This window comes from Pituophis catenifer, unplaced genomic scaffold (assembly GCF_029215685.1).
Source record: "Pituophis catenifer annectens isolate HBS135680 unplaced genomic scaffold, rPitCat1.0.hap2 SCAF_10, whole genome shotgun sequence".
NCBI lineage: Eukaryota > Metazoa > Chordata > Lepidosauria > Squamata > Colubridae > Pituophis > Pituophis catenifer.
Window position 1 is genome coordinate 13,112,487 of NW_027256890.1, and position 19,133 is coordinate 13,131,619.

At 46.3% G+C, this 19,133-nt stretch overlaps 1 protein-coding gene across 3 annotated transcripts in view; it reads left to right on the top strand.

Annotated features, from left to right (window-relative positions):
• The first annotated feature begins 231 nt into the window (after positions 1-231).
• Positions 232-19,133, top strand: part of ASCC2 (activating signal cointegrator 1 complex subunit 2) — a 30,076-nt gene continuing 11,174 nt past the window's right edge. Inside the window, exons 1-12 of one of the 3 annotated variants that reach the window (XM_070951641.1) lie at positions 232-283; positions 2,945-3,044; positions 6,404-6,562; positions 8,068-8,238; positions 9,507-9,636; positions 13,031-13,098; positions 13,590-13,700; positions 14,238-14,350; positions 15,255-15,329; positions 15,545-15,652; positions 16,683-16,751; positions 18,402-18,476. In XM_070951641.1, the coding sequence (XP_070807742.1) occupies positions 2,964-3,044; positions 6,404-6,562; positions 8,068-8,238; positions 9,507-9,636; positions 13,031-13,098; positions 13,590-13,700; positions 14,238-14,350; positions 15,255-15,329; positions 15,545-15,652; positions 16,683-16,751; positions 18,402-18,476 (1,160 nt within the window). In that variant the 5' untranslated portion in view covers positions 232-283; positions 2,945-2,963. Of the gene's footprint in view, positions 284-612; positions 677-848; positions 921-2,944; positions 3,045-6,403; positions 6,563-8,067; positions 8,239-9,506; positions 9,637-13,030; positions 13,099-13,589; positions 13,701-14,237; positions 14,351-15,254; positions 15,330-15,544; positions 15,653-16,682; positions 16,752-18,401; positions 18,477-19,133 lie in introns of those variants that run through there. The other 2 variants (XM_070951643.1, XM_070951644.1) reach the window with 2 other exon arrangements.

Here is a 19,133-nt window from a genome sequence, read left to right on the forward strand (position 1 = left end):
TGACTGAATTTCATATTGAATGAATAATAGTTTATAATAAACAATAAAAATAAATAAATATAAATATAATAATATAAATGTTAATGTTAATATTAATAATAAAAATAAAAACAACTGCTATAACAACATCATAAAATAGGCCCGAAAAAAAAAAGCTCCCCCCCGTAACTAAGCAACCGGGGTCGCCTCGGAACGGACTGACGGCCTTCTCGACCCGGAAGTGCTTTTCCCAGCACCGGAAGTGAGAGGCCGACAGGACTTTATCACCGAGGCGGGTTGCCAGGTAATTGCGGGGTGTTTCTCGAGTGCCCCGGCGGGAAGAAAAGAGAACCGGCGGAAAAAAAAACTAAAGGGCTCCGGAGGGCCTCGGTGGCGCGGCCAGCGTGTCCCTGTCTCTCTCTCTCTCTCCCGGGCCGGGCTTCCATGACTCCGGACTTGGCCTGGAGTAGGTAGAGGAGGCTGGAGGCAAAAGACCCGGATGTTGGGCGGGGCCTGCTGTGACGCGACGTGGCTGAGCCTGCGCGGTGACGTCACGGCTCAGGAAGGGGATTGGTTGGCTACGGGAGAGGGCGTGGTCCGGGCGTGGCTAACGCGAAGGTGGGGGGGGTGAATGCCAGCTGGCGCTTCCTTCGTCCTCCTTGCAGGGTTGTTGTGTAGCAGAGACCTGTTGGAGAAGGTGACGTGGTTTACTCGCTCTGCTCCTCTGGGGAGGGAGGGGGGATTATGAAATTATGAACTTTTGAAGGGCAGTTTTGAAGGAGGGGAGGGGAGGGCTTCCTAGGACTACAGTTCCCATGATTGAAGGAAGGGACTACAATACCCATCTTCCTCTGAAGCCGAGCCACCCAGGGCAACACAGAGCAAAACCTGGACTGAGAGACGACTTTTTGCCTTGGATATAAAGGTCAATCCAGATACAGGTAGTCCTCGACTTACGGCGACCGTTCCAAGTTTCAACGGCACTGAAAAATGTGACTCATGACTGGTTTTTTTTTCCCCCCTCACAGTTATGACGTTTGGAGCATCCCCACGGTCAACATTCAGAGGCTTGGCAGCTGACTCACATTTACGACGTGTCCCGGGGTCACGCGATCCCCTTTTGCGACCTTCTTGACCAGCAAAGCCAATAGGGAGAGCCGGGTTCACTTAAGAAACCATGTGACAACTCCAGCGGTTCACTTGACAAAGGTGGCAAGAAGAGTTGTAAAACGGAGCAAAACGCCGCTTAACAAATGTCTCCCTTCGCGACATGAATTCTGGGCTCACTTGTGGTCGTAATTCAACAACTGCTGTGATTCACTTAACCACGGTGGCAAGACAAGTCGTAAAATGGGGCAAAAGTCACTTAATGGGGGTTGTACATCAAGTTACGACCACAATGGAGACGAGCATTTGTCGCTAAGTGAGAAATTGGTTGAGTTTTGCCCCATTTTAGCAATGGCAATAGCACTTAGACTTATCTACCACTTCATAGGGCTTTTACAGCCCTCTCTAAGCGGTTTACAGAATCAGCCTCTTGCCCCCCAACAATCTGGGTCCTCATTTTACGACTTTTCTTGCCACGTTTGTTAAGTGAATCCCTGTGGTTGTTAAATTAGTCACACGGTTCTTAAGTGAATCCGGCTTCCCCCGTTTTCTTGTCTTGTCTTGCCGGAAGGGCTCAAAAGGGGATCGCGTGACCCCTGGGACACAGCGATATTTGCTGATAAAGAAATAAAGAGAGAATAGTGTAGATCTATTTCAAGCTATTTAGCTCTCATCAGCTAGCCATACCCTTACTCGGATTCCACCTTGGGCTGCCTGCTTATTAGGCAGTTGTATTAACCTCTGAGCCACAAGTTCTCCTCCCTTTATCAATTTGAGCCAGGGGAGAGATTAAGTGTTTTTCTGTCGAAGCACCTGGTCTGCTAGATTGGAACTGAAAGGCGAAAGGGAAGCAGGATGCTCCCTCCCATATTGGGGTAGACCAGGTGCTTTGACAGAAAAACACTATATATGTGTGTGTGTGTGTGTGTGTATGTGTATGTGTATGTATGTATATATGTACTTTATGTAAGATGTATGATATATATATATATATATATATATATATACACACACACACACACACACACACACACACACACACACACATATACACACACACTACTATACCAATACAATGCAATGCAATACAATACAATACAATACAATACAATACAATACAATACAATACAATACAAGCTATGCTATACTACCATGTTTCCCCCAAAATAAGACATCACCTGATAATAAGCCCAATCAGGCTTTTGAGCATATGACAATAAGGCCAAGCACTTATTTCAGGGTTCAAAAAAATATAAGACAGGGTCTTTTTTTCGGGGAAACACAGTGTCTATGTCTGTCTGTCTAACTTATCTATTTATGTATCATCTATCTATCTATCTATCTATCTATCTATCTATCTATCTGTGTCTGTCTATCTCTATCTATCTATCTATCTATCTATCTATCTATCTCTGTCTATCTTCTATCTATCTGTCTGTCTGTCTGTCTTTGTCTGTCTGTCTATCATCTACCCTGTTTTCCCCTAAATAAGACATCCCCTGATAATAAGCCCAATTGGGCTTTTGAGCATATGACAATAAGGCCAAGCGCTTATTTCAGGGTTCAAAAAAATATAAGACAGAGTCTTATTTTCGGGGAAACACGGTATACTAATACTATACTATACTATGCTCTATTTTGCTCTGCTCTGCTCTACTGTGATGGTTGACCTTCCGCTCTAAGCTTTGTGCCAAAACTCCTTAAGAATTTTATTTTTCTCTCACATTCTTCGTTTGTATAAAAACAGTTCGGAGTCTCTAGGCGTGGTTCCTTTACCGGGATCGACCTGGGTTTTGGGTTGTGAATTCCTGAAGCGCTTCCTGATGTGAACCTTGTGCATGTGAATATGTCTTTTCAGGCGAAAAGAGCCCGGAGCCATGCCAGCTTTGCCTCTGGATGAACTCCAGTTTACGGAAAAAGATTCACTGACTGGGAAGATCAAAACTTTACCAGCGCTGGTAAGCGGAGTTTAAAAGCCATTGCTCAGCCGTTCGATGGCTTCTAACTATGGGCCTCTTTGTGATTGAAGCCTATCTATCTATCTATCTATCTATCTATCTATCTATCTATCTATTTATTTATTTATTTATTATATTTCTATACCGCCTTTCTCCCGTAGGACTCAAGGCGGTGTACAGTCAAGAAAAATATAGATACACAAACATCATAAAATTGCTAATTAAAATTATTATTATAACATAGTTTGGCCCAATTAAATAGAACCTAAAAATAGATAACATTTTAAAAACATTCACATGTTCATATGTTTAGCCCCGCCTGTTGGAACATCAGGGTTTTGAGGCCACGGCGGAAAGCACGGAGATCAGGGATATTCCGTATCTCCGGGGGCAGTTCATTCCAAAGGATTGGAGCCCCCACAGAGAAGGCCCTCCCCCTGGGAGTCGCTAGTCGACATAATTTGACTGACGGTACCCTGAGTAGTCCCTCCCTGGGAGAATGAACTGGTCGGTGGGAGGCTATTGGTGGCAAAAGACGGTCCCGTAGGTACCCAGGTCCTAAGCCATGGAGCGCTTTAAAGGTGATAACTAACACCTTGAATCGCACCCGGGAGACCACCGGGAGCCAGTGCAGCTCGCGTAGGAGAGGTGTTACATGGGCGTAACGAGCTGCGCCCATAATCACCTGTGCGGCTACGTTCTGGACCAGTTGGAGCCTCCGGGTGCTTTTCAAGGGGAGCCCCATGTAGAGAGCATTACAGTAGTCTATGATCTGCCTTTGTCTGTCTGTCTAGTCTAGTCTAATCTAGTGAAAAAAAAGACTAGGGGGAGACATGATAGCAGTGTTCCAATATCTCAGGGGCTGCCCCAAAGAAGAGGGAGTCAAGCTATTCTCCAAAGCCCCTGAAGGCAGGACAAGAAGCAACGGGTGGAAACTCATCAAGGAGAGAAGCAACCTAGAACTAAGGAGAAACTTCCTGACAGTGAGAACAATTAACCAGTGGAACAACTTGCCACTAGAAGTTGTGGGTGCTCCATCACTGGAGGTTTTTAAGAAGAGGTTTTTAAGAATCTCCTGCTCGAGCAGGGGGTCAGGCTAGAGGACCTCCAAGATCCCTTCCAACTCTTGTTATTCTGTGAAATAAATAGCAATCCACTTTACTCCTCCTCAGCCATGGTTTTTTTAAAAACAGGACAAGACAAACTGCAAAGCATCCTCCTCTCTACATCCTCCCGATGTACATTTGTGCTGGATGAGGTGCAGGAAAAAGTGAAGTCCTGCTCACAAACCTGGAAAACACTTCAGTGTCTCGCCGAAGTTGTTTATCAGGCTGCAGACTGAAGAAGCCCATTGATTTTAAAACGGCAATTACCGTCTGTTGACTCTCTCCAAGGCTTCAGAAAGGAGACTGCCATAAATTGGGGGAGCTGCCAAAACCATTTGAGCAGAAGCCACTGCGTGAAGTTAAAAAATATAGGGACAAATAGACATCTGTATTTCTAGGGGAAGGGATTTATATAGTCTCCGCTGCCAGCTGGTAAACCATCGTGGAAGATGAGTCTTCGGTTCTTGGGTTTGAGCTGAGTTGCGGCATTCCTGGATATAAACATAGGTGGGTCCTCGACTTACAGCCACAATTGATCCCAACATTTCTGTTGTTAAATGAGACATTTGTTTAAGGGAGTTTTGCCCCATATTACAGCCTTTCTCACCGCGGTCGTTAAGTGAATCCGGCTCCCCTATTGACTCCGCTTGTCCGGAGATCACATGACCCCGGAGGTAGTCCTCGATTTACGACCACAATTGATCCAGCATTTCTGTTGTTAAATGAGACATCTGTTTAAGGGAGTTTTGCCCCATATTACAGCCTTTCTCACTGCGGTCGTTAAGTGAATCCGGCTCCCCTATTGACTCCGCTTGTCCGGAGATCACATGACCCCGGAGGTAGTCCTCGATTTACAACCACAATTGATCCCAACATTTCTGTTGTTAAATGAGACATTTGTTTAAGGGAGTTTTGCCCCATATTACAGCCTTTCTCACCGCGGTCGTTAAGTGAATCCGGCTTGTCTGGAGATCACACGACCCCTGGACGCTGCTACCGTCATAAATCTGAGTCAGTTGCCAAGGGTCTGAAATTTTAAATCACCGGATCGCTACAACGATCATAAGTATGAAAAGCGGTCGTTAAGTCCCTTTTTTTTCCAGTGCCGTTCTACCTTCGAATGGTCACTAAGCAAGCCGTTGTAAGTTGAGGACTGCCTGTATTTTGGGAACACGGCAGAGCAGGAGGAAAGAGAAAAGTAGAATCTCCCTAATTTAAAAAGCTTCTCAAAATATTGTAAGGCAAGTCCCCCCCCCCCATCTCTTCCCTCCCTCCCACCCACCCACAGAGGAGGGGGTCAAGCTATTTTCCAAAGCACCCAAAGGCCAGACAAGGAACAATGGATGGAAACTGATCAAGGAGAGATTCAACCTGGAAATAAGGAGGAATTTTCTGACAGTGAGAACAATCAACCGATGGAACAGAAGTTGCCTTCGGAAGTTGTGGGAGCTTCATCCCTGGAGGCTTTCAAGAAGAGACTGGACTGCCATCTGTCAGAAAGGGTGTGGGGTCTCCTGCTTGGGCGGGGGATTGGACTAGATGACCTACAAGGTCCCTTCCAACTCTTATTAAATTGTCACCTTAAAATGCTAATCAAGATTAGCACTAGCACAATTCTGGAAAAGCGATCGATTGCCAACGGATCAGGAATTAATACAAAAGATATATACATGCGCAGAGATGGATAGACTAACTTTAGAGTTACAGGATAAGGAGGACTCTAAATATTATGAAACATGGAATAGATGGTACCAATGGATAAACCAGAGGAAAGGAAATGGGTAGAGATGAAATTTAGAAGAAATCAATATAACAAAAAACAGCACTGTCAGAGGTATAGAATATGGAATACTTTATTGTATGTTTGTATATATGTACATATAATACATATAATATATTTATATAGAATAATGGAAATTAGCTAATAGGTGACGTTTATGTACTGTATATGTAAATTGGTTTCTCAATTGTGAGAAACTTGTATGTTTTTAAATGTTTTTTCTTTTAAACAATGAAGTTTAATTATTAAAAAAAAAAAATGCTAATCAGAAGATCCTTTGGGATGAAGCTGAAAGGCAGGCATGCCAGCATCTCAAAAAGACCAAACACCAATTTGCTGGCCGGCCAAATTTTCCTGCAAACATGCAAATTGGTCCTTGGCGGATAAGCTCTCACCGGAGAAAGCAAGACCAAGGACTACTGTTTTGTCTCTTGCCTTCCCACCCACCCACTACCCCGTTTTGTCTTTTTCAGCATCCCCGAAACAAAACCGACCGCTCTTTTGTGGTGTACAAGCCTCTCCCGAGCACCGAAGATCCAGCCCTGGTGGAGGAGTTTTCCGAACGAGCCAGATTTATCGCGGGGGATCTGGATTGGCTCCTGGCTCTGCCTCATGATAAATTCTGGTGCCAGGTACTGTTTTTGTTGTTGTTGTCAATGAGAAAAGGTGGAAAGAAAAGAGGATTTTCAGGTAGAACAATAAAGGTAAAAGGTAAAAGCTTCCCCTCGCACATTTGTGCTAGTCGTTCCTGACTCTAGGGGGCAGTGCTCATCTCTGTTTCAAAGCCGAAGAGCCAGCGCTGTCCGAAGACGTCTCCGTGGTCATGTGGCCGGCGTGACTCAACGCCAAAGGCGCACGGAACGCTGTTCCCTTCCCACCAAAGGGGGTCCCTATTTTTCTACCTGCATTTTTTACCTGCTTTCGAACTGCTAGGTTGGCAGAAGCTGAGACAAGCAACGGGAGCTCACCCCGTTACGCGGCACCAGGGATTCGAACCGCTGAACTGCCGACCTTACGATCGACAAGCTCAGCGTCTTAGCCACCGAGCCACCGCGTCTAGATAGAACGAGAGAGGCAAGTTAACCAGTTGGCAGAAGCAGGGAATCAGCGGAATAACTTCTCTCCCCGAATTGCGGGTGCTCCGTTATCATGAAAAGGTTGGACATCCATAGCTATCCTTGCCAGCCTTCCCTCTCCTGGTGGCCTCTTGTAAGGCTGGGCTGTTTATAAGCCCCAGTAGGCTAAGGTGATCTTTGGGGGGCATCCAGGATGTGAAGCCAGCTGTTAGACTTTTTAGGATAATAAAGGAGGATGTTTGTAGCGAGGGGTTGACGCGAGGGGTCCCGGGTGCTCTCTAAACTTGCTTGTTTCCTTGCAGATCCCACAGTCCTCCTCTTTTTCCTTTCTGCAAACCCCTATCCCCTTCTAGCACTGATAATGTTACCCAGTTTGGTAATGAAACATCTGCGAGAAAACCCCCAAGCTCAGAGAGCACCAAGGACCTCACAGTCTCCTCCTCCTCCTCCTCCTCCTCCTCCTCCTCCTCCTCCTCCTCCTCCTCCTCCTCCTCCTCCTCCTCCTCCTCCTCCTCCTCCTCCTCCTCCTCCTCCACAAACCCCACTCCCTTCTAGCACTGATGACTTTACCCAGTTTGGTAATGAAATGTCTGTGAGAAAACCATCAAGCTCAGAGAGCACCAAGGACTCCACAGTCTCCTCCTCCTCCTCCTCCTCCTCCTCCTCCTCCTCCTCCTCCTCCTCCTCCTCCTCCTCCTCCTCCTCCTCCTCCTCCTCCTCCACAAACCCCACTCCCTTCTAGCACTGATGACGTTACCCAGTTTGGTAATGAAACGTCTGTGAGAAAACAAGCCAACTCTGACAGCACCCAGGATCCCCTGTTTAGGATAGTTTAGCAGCCTTTTGACAAAGGTTCCAGTGAAGTTTCTCAGTGGTTGAAAGAATGGAAGAGAGAAGACCTCTGATGGGGTGTCCTGGCAATTTCCCCCACCCCCCGCCAGTCAATTAATCAGGAAGCATACACGAAAGGGAGATTCAAGATGGAAACCTCACATGGCCAGTTGTTGTTTTTCTTCTCCCTGAACCAAATTCCCTGGAAACCTTTGCTTTCTCCCCCGCAGGTCATTTTTGACGAGTCGCTCCAGAAATGCCTGGATTCGTACCTGCGCTATGCTCCCCGCAAGTTCGACACCAGGACGGACCTCCCTGCTGAGGTGAAAGACCTGGAGAAGCGTCTCCATCGGAGCGTTTTCCTAACCTTCCTCCGCATGTCTACCCACAAGGAATCCAAAGTAAATGCAGCTTGCTTTCTTTCTGTTTTTTTTATAAAGTTTTTTATTCATTTTCCATTTAATAGATAGATAGATAGATAGATAGATAGATAGATAGATAGATAGATAGATAGATAGATATAAACATTTCATCTGTCCTTAAGCGGTGTGTTGTCTGGGTACAAATATTTCTGTGCAACATCCTTCCACAAACTATATACATTGAACAATTCTACCTTGTGTAACTCTTAATTTCCTTCATAACGTATCTTCTAATAAAAATACAAATATATATATATATATATATATATATATATATATATATATATATATATATATATATATATATATATATATATATATACATACTGCTCAAAAAATTAAAGGGAACACAAGCAGAAGACATCCGAGATCTGAATGAATGAAATAGCCTTATTAAATACTTTGTTCTTTACATACAGTAGTTTATACACTGCTCAAACAACTAAAGGGAACCCAAAACTACTGTATATAACGAACAAAGTATTTAATAAGGCTATTTCATTCATTCAGATCTCGGGTGTCTTCTGCTTGTGTTCCCTTTATTTTTTTGAGCAGTGTAGATAAAAGCGAAAACCATTCACGCCATAATCATGAAATCTCCAGAACCGTAAAGCCTACAAACTTGAAATTTGCCACATATGTTCCTCTTGGCTTCTAGGTGCTCACTAAGAAAGGATTTTTCGAAATGACCATCAGAGCATTAGTATTTCCTATATTATTATTAACACGCTCTGATGCTAAGGAGTTCTACTCCCCCTCCCCACCTGAAAAGAAATCTGTTCCAAATGCAAAAACACAAGCAGAGGAGAGGAGTTTCACTTTCAGTTTTACTTTCACAGCAGGAAGCAGCTTTAATACAGAACACTTGAGCTAAGCCACAGCCAGGCTCCTTCCTGTCTCCTTCTTACTCACACAGCAAATACTGTTTCACTTTCCGAACAGCCCTCTGATGCTAAGGAGTTCTACTCCCCCTCCCCACCTGAAAAGAAATCTGTTCCAAATGCAAAACATTGAACTGATGATGTTACCTAGTTTGGTAATGAAATGTCTGGAAAGAAAACCACCAGGTTCAGAGAGCGCCAAGGACCCCACGGTTCAACCTTGAGCTGCAAATATTCTCTTCTGTTGAACAGACATTGTCCTGCACCGATCGCTACAATAGAGACCGTTTTGGCAGCTGTCAATAAACATCTTCCAATATCTCTCTTCCCTTCCTTCTCCCCCCCCCCCTTCCCTCTCTCCTGCAGGATCATTTCATTACACCATCGGTATTTGGAGAGGTCCTTTACAATAACTTCTTATTCGACATCCCCAAGATCTTGGATCTGTGTGTGCTGTTTGGAAAAGGCAATGGCTCCCTACTCCAAAAGATGATTGGTTAGTTCACAGGATTTGGGAGACAAGGGCGAAAGGCTACAGGAGGGGGAGCATCTCCCCTCATCCATCAGAAAGATATTAGATGCATTACCGTATTTTTCGGAGTATAAGACACACTTTTTCCTCCCCTAAAAGAGGGTGAAAATTTGGGTGCGTCTCATACACCGAATGTAGCCCCGCCCACCTGCTGGCCCCCACCCTTTGGCCTCTGCCTCCCAGCAAATAACCTCCTTGCAGCAAGCAGCAAACAGCCCATTTCAGCTTCAGCACAGCCTGATTAGCACAAGCAGTTGATTGCCGGTTGGATCGGCTTCCCGATCCTCAGCTGTTTCAAACTGCAGGGATTGCCGTTGCCTATTGCCACGCGGGCCTCCTGCAAGCAGGCAAATTGCTGGGAGGCAATTTTTTTTGTGTGTGCTAATCATTAGTCTGTGCTGAAAATGAAATTATAGCAGGTTTTAACTGTTTTTCGGGCCGTTTTTGGTGCATTTTCAGCCGTTTTCAGGCCTTTGGGGGCCGTTTTTTGGGTCGTTTTGGGCTGTGTTTTGGGCCAAAAATCGGCCCCAAAACAGGCAGGGGTGGGGCCAGCCAGTGGTGCGATTAGCCAGTTCACCAAACTGGGCAGAATTTTAACAACCGGTTTGCTCAAACTGATCCGAAACGGCTGACTCCCACCTCTGGGTTAGTGTAAATCTGAGCTGTCACACCAAGTAGAATGTAATTATCTGTACTGATCCCCGAAAGCTGGCTTCTCATCTTGAATAGGTTGGCACAGCGAATGTTTGCTCGGTTTAATAGGTATTTTTGTACACCTTCTGGAATCTTCTAATAAAAATTAAACTCCAGCCACCGTTAAAAAAAAACAACACCCAAAACCCTGCAGCTTAATACTGTAGCATGACTGCTTACTTAGTTCAGTGAAACTGAATATTTAGATATCCCTCACTGAATTAAAGTGGCTTACCTGACTCTTTTTCAATTATTTGTTTGGCTCCCTATTTCAAGATGATTTTAAAAAGAGCGTAATTACATTTTTTGTTTTTTAATGTATCTATCTATGCTGAATCGTGGAAGGCAGCTTCTTGCCTGAAATACATTGGCCCAGTGAATATTTGCTTAGTTTAATAAGGATTTTCTACACCTTCTGGAATATCCTGATGAAAATTAAACCCATCTATCGTTAAAAAAAACCCCAACATATCTCTCAGCGGAATGCGGAATAATCAGTTCAGCGAGACTGAATATTTGGATATCACTCCCTGAACTAAAGGAGCAATCTAACTAAACGAAATTCAGTGGTGAAAAAAGTAAAATTCTGCATTTAGGCAAGAAAAACAAAATGCACAGGTACAATATAGGTGGTACCTTGCTCAATAGTAGTAACTGTGAGAGGGATCTTGGGGTCCTAGTGGACAATCATTTAAATATGAGCCAGCCGTGTGCAGAAGCTGCCAAAAAAGCCAACACAGTTCTAGGCTGCATAAACGGATAGAATCAAGATCATGTGAAGTGTTGATACCACTTTATAATATCTTGATAAGGCCACCCTTGGAATATTGCATCCAGTTTTGATCACCGTGATATAAAAAAAAAGATGTGGAGACTCTAGAAAGAGTGCAGAGAAGAGCAACAAAGAGGATTAGGGGACTGGAGGCTAAAATATATGAAGAACGGTTGCAGGAACTGGGTATGTCTAGTTTAATGAAAAGAAGGACTAGGGGAGACATGATAGCAGTCTTCCGATATCTCAGGGGCTGCCCCAAAGAAGAGGGAGTCAAACTATTCTCCAAAGCACCTGAGGGCAGGACAAGAAGCAACGGCTGGAAACTAATCAAGGAGAGAAGCAACCTGGAATTCAGGAGAAACTTCCTGACTGTGAGAACAATTAATCAGTGGAACTCCTTGCCACCAGAAGTTGTGAATGCTCCAACATTGGAAATTTTTAAGAAGAGGTTGGATAACCATTTGTCTGAAGTGGTGTAGGGTATCCTGCCTAAGCAGGGGGTTGGACTAGAAGACCTCCGAGGTCCCTTCCAACTCTTGTTATTCTATTCTATTCTATTCTAACCTTAGTCTCTTCAATGATTTGTTTGGCTCCCTACCTTGAAACGATTTTCGAAAAAGAGAATTAATACCGACCGGCTTTTTCAAAGGCACCGCTCAAAAATTTGTTCAGTCATGCGTCGAACATCGGATAACGTTGCTCATTTTTGGAAGTCTGCTTCTAATCTCTCTCGGGCGGTCTGCAGGCTTAGGCGGTTCCTTCCTCAACCCGCTGCCCCCCAAACAAGCCCGAGAAACTTAAAAAGAGCATTTTTGCTATGTTCAAAAGGCCAACCTGCTGCCAATCTTGTAAAACGATCCGTCTCTTAATTTTGCTTTGTTTTGTCTCTGAAATGCAAGTCTACATCTCGGTATGAGGAAAGAGGGAGCTTTTGGGCAAGGAGGTCGCTCAATTAAATCCACGTTCCTTCCTTGAATTCTCCCCATTGAGTGATGCGTTTGGCCAAAAGCCCGTGGCTTCGAATCGGTGGACATTTGACCTTGGACCAAGCAGGCCCATTTCTGAGTAGAGGCCACCCACGAACTTCACGGGTTCAAACTCATGATTTGGCTGGATTCAATTTTGACACCTTTCCCCAGAATGCTTGCTCCAGCAGCAGCCTCTTCACTCGCCACAGCTAAACAGAGATTGTGCTCAATTGTTAGTGCGTAAGCAACTCTGAAAGGGATGCAGTGGCTCAGTGGCTAAGACGCTGAGCTTGTCGATCGAAAGGTCGGCAGTTCAGCAGTTCGAATCCCTAGTGCCGTGTAACAAGGTGAGCTCCTGTTCATTGTCCCAGCTTCTGCCAACCTAGCAGTTCGAAAGCAGGTAAAAAATGTAAGTAGGAAAATAGGTACCACCTTTGGTGGGAAGGGAACAGCGTTCCGTGCGCCTTTGGCGTTGAGTCATGCCGGTCGCATGACCCCGGAGACGTCTTCGGACAGCGCTGGCTCTTCGGCTTTGAAACAGAGATGAGTAGTGCCCCCTAGAGTCAGGAACGACTAGCACAGATGTGCGAGGGAAACTTTTACCTTTAAGCAACTCTTGACTGGGTTCACACAACAGAATACAGATGTTTGTGGAGATTCTCAGTCATCCATGTCATGGTTGTCCCATTTTTTTTTTCCAAGAGGCAACTGGACTGTCTGATTTTTTCTTTTGAAGACGTTTCGCTTCTCATCCAAGAAGCTTCTTCAGCTCTGAGAGGTTTTACTTCTACAGAATATGTATTTTGTATTCCTTGTTTCCATGAATCCACTTCAGATCATAGCTAATGTGGAACCTTTGAACATTTAACTAGCCTTTTCTTTTTCTCTTTCTCTCTCCTTTGCCTCTCTGCCCTGTCCGCAGGAAACATCTTTACCCAACAGTCAAGTTACTTCAGTGATTTGGATGAAACCATGCCTACAATTCTTCAGGTTGGTTTGCTTCCTTCCTCCTCCTCCTCCTCCTCCTCCTCCTCCTTCTCCTTCCTCCTCCTCCTCCTCCTCCTTCTCCTTCCTCCTCCTCCTCCTCCTCCTCCTCCTTCTCCTTCCTCCTCCTCCTCCTCCTCCTCCTCCTCCTCCTTCTCCTTCCTCCTCCTCCTCCTCCTCCTCCTCCTCCTCCTCCTCCTCCTCCTCCTCCTCCTCCTCCTCCTCCTCCTCCTCCTTCTCCTTCCTCCTCCTCCTCCTCCTCCTCCTCCTTCTCCTTCCTCCTCCTCCTCCTCCTCCTCCTTCTCCTTCTCCTCCTCTTTTCTTTCTCCTCCTCCCCCTATTAGATGTTACCTAGTACGGTAATGAAACATCTGCAAGAATGTTTGCAGATGTTTCTCAGAGAACTCAGGGAGCACCAAGGACCCCACAGTTTCAACCCTCAATACGCTCTACCAATATTCTCTTCTGCCGTTATCCGCCTGTCCTTTGCCTTCCAGGTTTTCAGCAACATCCTGCGTGCCTGTGGCTTGCAAGGCGAAGAGGCTTCAGCCAGTCCACAGAAGCTGGAGGAAAGGGTCAGGATGACTCCAAAGGGGCTACCTTTGCAGGTGAGGACCGGCCAATGGCAAGGAGGCCGTTTTCCTTTCCTTCCTTCCTTCCTTCCTTCCTTCCTTCCTTCCTTCCTTCCTTCCCTCCCTCCCTCCCTCCCTCCCTCCCTCCCTCCCTCCCAATGATTAGAATATAGTATTGCAGGCTAACTCTGCCCATTGCCAGCAGTTCAAATCTCATGGGCTCAAGGTTGACTCAACCTTCCATCCTTCCAAGGTGGGTAAAATGAGGACCCAGATAGTTGGGGGCAAGAGGCTGACTCTGTAAACCGCTTAGAGAGGGATGAGAAGTGGTTTATTTATTTATTTATTTATTGGTTCGATTTATATGCCGCCCTTTTCCAGAGACTCAGGGTGGCTTACAATGCATTAAGCAATTGTAATTAAGCAATTAAGCAATATAAGTCTAAGGGCCTATTGCTATTCAGACACATGGGAACTTGCAAGGATGGGATTTGGAGCTTCACCCCCCCCCCCCCCCAATCTATTTGGAACCCAAATTCAGGGAATGCCTCTTTTTTCTCTCTCTCCTCCTAGGAGCTGAAAGATATTATCCTCTACGTGTGCGACAGCTGCATCACCCTGTGGGCCTTTCTCGACGTCTTTCCCTCAGCTTGCCAGACTTTCCAGAAGCACGACTTCTGTTTTAGGTATTCATTTGGGCTGCGGGGTGGTTTTTCTGAGGCTTTTTTCCGCCCGTTTTACCCCAAAAAATGGGCTGAAAAAAGCCTCAAAAATGGGCCCAAAAAGTCTCAAAAAGAGCCCCCCAAAAGCCCTGAAAACGGGCCAAAAATGTCCCCAAAATGGGCAAAAAAAGGTCTCAAAACAGCCCCAAAAAAGCCCTGAAAACGGGCCAAAAACGTCCCCAAAACGGGCAAAAAAAGCCTCAAAAATGGGCCAAAAAAGTCTCAAAAAGAGCCCCCCCAAAGCCCTGAAAACAGGCCAAAAACGTCCCCAAACCGGGCAAAAAAAGCCTCAAAAATGGGCCAAAAAAGGCTGAAAAAAGCCTCAAAAATGGGCCCCAAAAGTCTCAAAAAGAGCCCCCCAAAAGCCCTGAAAATGGGCCAAAAAACGTCCCCAAAACGGGCAAAAAAAGCCTCAAAAACGGGCCGAAAAAAGCCTCGAAAATGGGCCAAAAAAAGGCTGAAAAAAAGCCTCAAAAATGGGCCAAAAAAGTCTCAAAAAGAGCCCCCCAAAAGCCCTGAAAACAGGCCAAAAATGTCCCCAAAATGGGCAAAAAAAGGTCTCAAAACAGCCCCAAAAAAGCCCTGAAAACAGGCCAAAAACACCCCCAAAACGGGCAAAAAAAGCCTAAAAAACGGGCCGAAAAAAGGCTGGAAAAAGGCCCGAAAACAGGGCGTGCTGAGACCAAAAAAATGGCTGGTGGGTGGGCGGGGCTTCGGCAATATTCGGTCTATAAGATGCACTGACATTTTTGCCCCCTTTTGGGAGACACAAAAGTGCATCTTATAGTCCAAAAAATACGGTACCTCCGGCCATTCGATCGGCCATTCGATAAAAGCCCACTCGCTCTTTCGTTCCTTGTGTTGGCAGGCTGGCTGCTTTTTACGAGCTGGTGATCCCTGAGTTGGAATCCGCTATCAAGAAACGGCACCACGAAAATATCAGGTCCGTGGTTTGGAGCGACGGCCTCGTTTTCCCATCCTTTCCGTCGCTTTTTCTCTGACCGGCTTTGAAGGGTACCGGGGATCTGTTTGAGCCCAGCTGGGTTTTTTGGGGGTGGGCGGACGCACATTTGGATCGGGTTCTCCTGCCTTTGAAAGCCACGAAGGTCTTGCAGTCATGTCCACAACCGTCTCTAGATTCTCTTTCTGCCCTTTTAGAGTACTGTCGGATTTATGGAGGAGGCTGTCTCATTCTCGGAAGAAGATGGTGGAGATGTTTCACATGATAGTCCACCAGCTGTGCCTTCAGCCCATTTTGGAAAGCAGGTATCGTATTTTTCGAAGTATTCGGAGTATTAATTCCAAAACAAGTCCTTCAGAAAAAGTCCTTCGGGCTTATCACAAACCTTTATCTTCTTTGGCACCCTGCCAAAGGCCTTTCTTGGCAAAGCCCCACAAAGTCCAGAAACAAGAGATGTTGACTGGAAACAGATTTAGCAACGATGCTTTCCTACAAAGAGCCCAAGAGCCTTTGCTGCTCTTTTAAGCGGGCCAATCATCGCCTGGCCTTACTCCCGAGTCGTCCCTTTTGCTTTAGCTGCTCTTGCCTTCTGGCAGCTCTGCGCATGAGTGCACTAGGAACAGGCTCCTCCTGTTCCTCTGCCTCTCTGCTATCCGCCTCTGCAGGCTCTGGAGTCCGTGCATCGCTCCCAGATGGCCCTGGCCCCATCTCTGCCTCCGACGCAGAGCCCTCGCCCGGGCCTTCCCCAGACTCCAGGACTGGCCCACGTTCCTCCCCAGCCTCCTCGCTGTCTGACTCCACTGCCAGCTCCACGGGCTGCTGGCGGACCATAACATTCATCTGCCTAGCGTCCATAGCAAACAGCCTGATCAGCTTCAGCACATTAGCCTGATTCAGCACGAGCAGCTCAGTGGCTAAGATGCTGAGCTTGTCGATCGAAAGGTCAGCAGTTCAGCGGTTCGAATCCCGAGTGCCGCGTAACGGGGTGAGCTCCCGTTGCTTGTCCCAGCTTCTGCCAACCTAGCAGTTCGAAAGCACGTAAAAAAATGCGAGTAGAAAAATAGGGACCACCTTTGGTGGGAAGGGAACAGCGTTCCGTGCGCCTTTGGCGTTCAGTCATGTCGGCCACGTGACCACGGAGACGTCTTCAGGCAGCGCTGGCTCTTCGGCTTTGAAATGGAGATGAGCACTGCCCCTTAGAGTCGGGAACAGCTAGCACATATGTGCGAAGGGAACCTTTACCTTTTCCTTAAAGCATTAGAAGTAGGTAAACATGGATTCTCTGCCTGTGTCATTTTCACGGACCACCTGCCACGATTAACCTTGTTCTTACAGCTGTGACAACATCCAGTCCTACATTGAAGAGTTCCTGCAGATTTTCACCTCCGTGCTTCAGGAGACGAGGTGAGAGACTCGGGCGCAGCTCTGGAACGTTGTTAACCTGGAAAATTTTCTGCCTTGCTGCCCTTTTGGTCTCGGGAGATGAATATGACCCTGTAATATGCCACATCCTTAATCAAATTAATCCCTTTCTTAAATTTATGCAATCTGGTGAATTAAAAAAAAAAGCTGGGTTCGTCAAACATGAGAAGCCACACTCTACCAAAAACGGCGGGCGAATTAAGCTGAACACTAAGCAAGTTTAGCATGGCTATGCAAGGTGCCTTATGCTCGCTCCTTGGCTGAATTAAATCAGTTTGTGTGAACACACAGCCCTTGTTCGGACATCTTCAAACATTTGGGTCCTTTCTCTCCGGTCAATAGTCACAGAGCTTGTCCTCTTTTAGAGACCTGGAGGCTAAAAGATATTCGGAGGTTGCAGGAACTGGGTATGTCTAGATCAGGAGTCAGCAACCTGTGTCTCTGGAGCCGCATGTGGCTCTTTCACCCCTCTGCTGCAGCTCCCCGTCGCTCAAAATATTACAACTGCCAATGTATGATACCCGCCGGCACATGATTTATTTATTTATCAAATTTCTATACCGCCCTATTCCCGGAGGACTCAGGGCGATGAACAGCCAAGATAAAATACAGACAATACAAACATTAAAAGTCCCTTAAAATTATTAAATATTTTGGCTGCAACACAGATTAAAACACCCAATTTATAAAACAAATCAAACGATTTAAAAATTTAAAAGAGGAGAGTTAGGCCAGGCCAGCCTGCTGAAATAAAAAAGTTTTGAGAGCACAACGAAACGTGCGCAGGTCCGGGATCCTCCGTATCTCTGGGGGGAGCTCGTTCCAGATGGTAGGTGCCCCCACAGAGAAGGCTCTCCCCCTGGGGGCCGCCAGTCGACACTGTTTGGCCGACGGCACCCTGAGAAGCCCCTCTCTATGGGAGCGTACTGGTCGGTGAGAGGCTATTGGTAGCAGAAGGCGGTCTCGTAAATACCCTGGTCCGATGCCATGGAGCGCTCTAAAGGTGGTAACCAAAACCTTTGCAACTCCCGGTAGGCCAACCATGGTTAAATCCAAGAAAAGAAAAGTTTCAGAAAAAAACAGAACATTTAATCCAACTACATAGGCTAGTTTTGTGGCCACTCAAGAAATAGTTCAGGCATGGGAAGGGTTTTGTGGCTCCCGGTGTTTTCTTTTCTGTGGGAAACGGGTCCAAATGGCTCTTTGAGTGTTTAAGGTTGCAGACCCCTGCTCTAGATTAATGAAAAGGATTGAGGACGGGGGGACGGGGGACATGAATGCAGTGTTCCAATATTTGAGGGGGCGGGGAGTCAACCTCTTCTCCAAAGCACCAGAAGGCAGGACAAGAAGCAACGGATGGAAAGTTACAAAGGAGAGAAGCAACCTGGAATTGAGGAGAAACTCCCTGACAGCGAGAACAATTAATCAGCGGAATTGCTTTCCTCCAGAAGTTGTGGATGTCCAACACTGGAGGTTTTAAAGAAGAGATTGGACAGCAATTTGTCTGAAATGACATGGGGAGCTGGACTAAAAGACCTCCACAGGCCCTTCCAACTCGGTTATCCTGTTACTCTGCTATTCCTTATAAATCATGGGTGGGTGGGTGGGGGATTTGCCTCTCTCTGTTTTCAGGTTTCTCCGAGATTACGATGAGCTGTTCCCTCTGGCAGATGATGTCAGCCTCCTCCAACAAGCCTCTTCAGCGCTGTATCCTTTGGCACCGACGTGAACCCGTTAGTTCTGTCCATTTTCATCACGTGACCATGGGGATGCCGCGCTGGTCATAAGTGTGAAAAAATGGTCATCGGTCTCTCTTGTGCTGTTGTAACTTCGGTCATTAAACGAACTGTTGTAAATTGAGAACCACCTGTAGCAACAGAGCTACTATTTAAGCTCCGGTGGGGGCAGTGGTTAAAATGGAGCATTGCAGGCAAACTCTTGCCCACTGTCAGGAGTTCGATCCTGACCGGCTCAAGGTTGATTCAGCCTTCCATCCTTCCGAGGTTGGTAAAATGAGGAGACCGAGATTATCGGGGGTGATAGGCTGACTCTGTAAACTGCTTAGAGAGGGCTGTAAAAGCACGGGTGAAGCGGTCTATAAGTGTTCTGACCTAGGCGTTGATCCAAGCCACGAAGCAGACTCCTTGTCCGGACAAAACCCCCTTTTTATTAAGTTGCTGTGAATTCCTCTCATTCACATCCAGCAAAGTCTTTCAAGGGAGAATTGACAGTCGCAGACCTTATCCGGCTTGGAGAGCTGCCAGGCCGATATCTTCAAAACTTGGCAAGGAGTCACGAACCAATGAAGCGAATTAATTGTCTCCTGCAAACTCCACTCCCCTTTTGCTCCTCTTTTATTCCCTC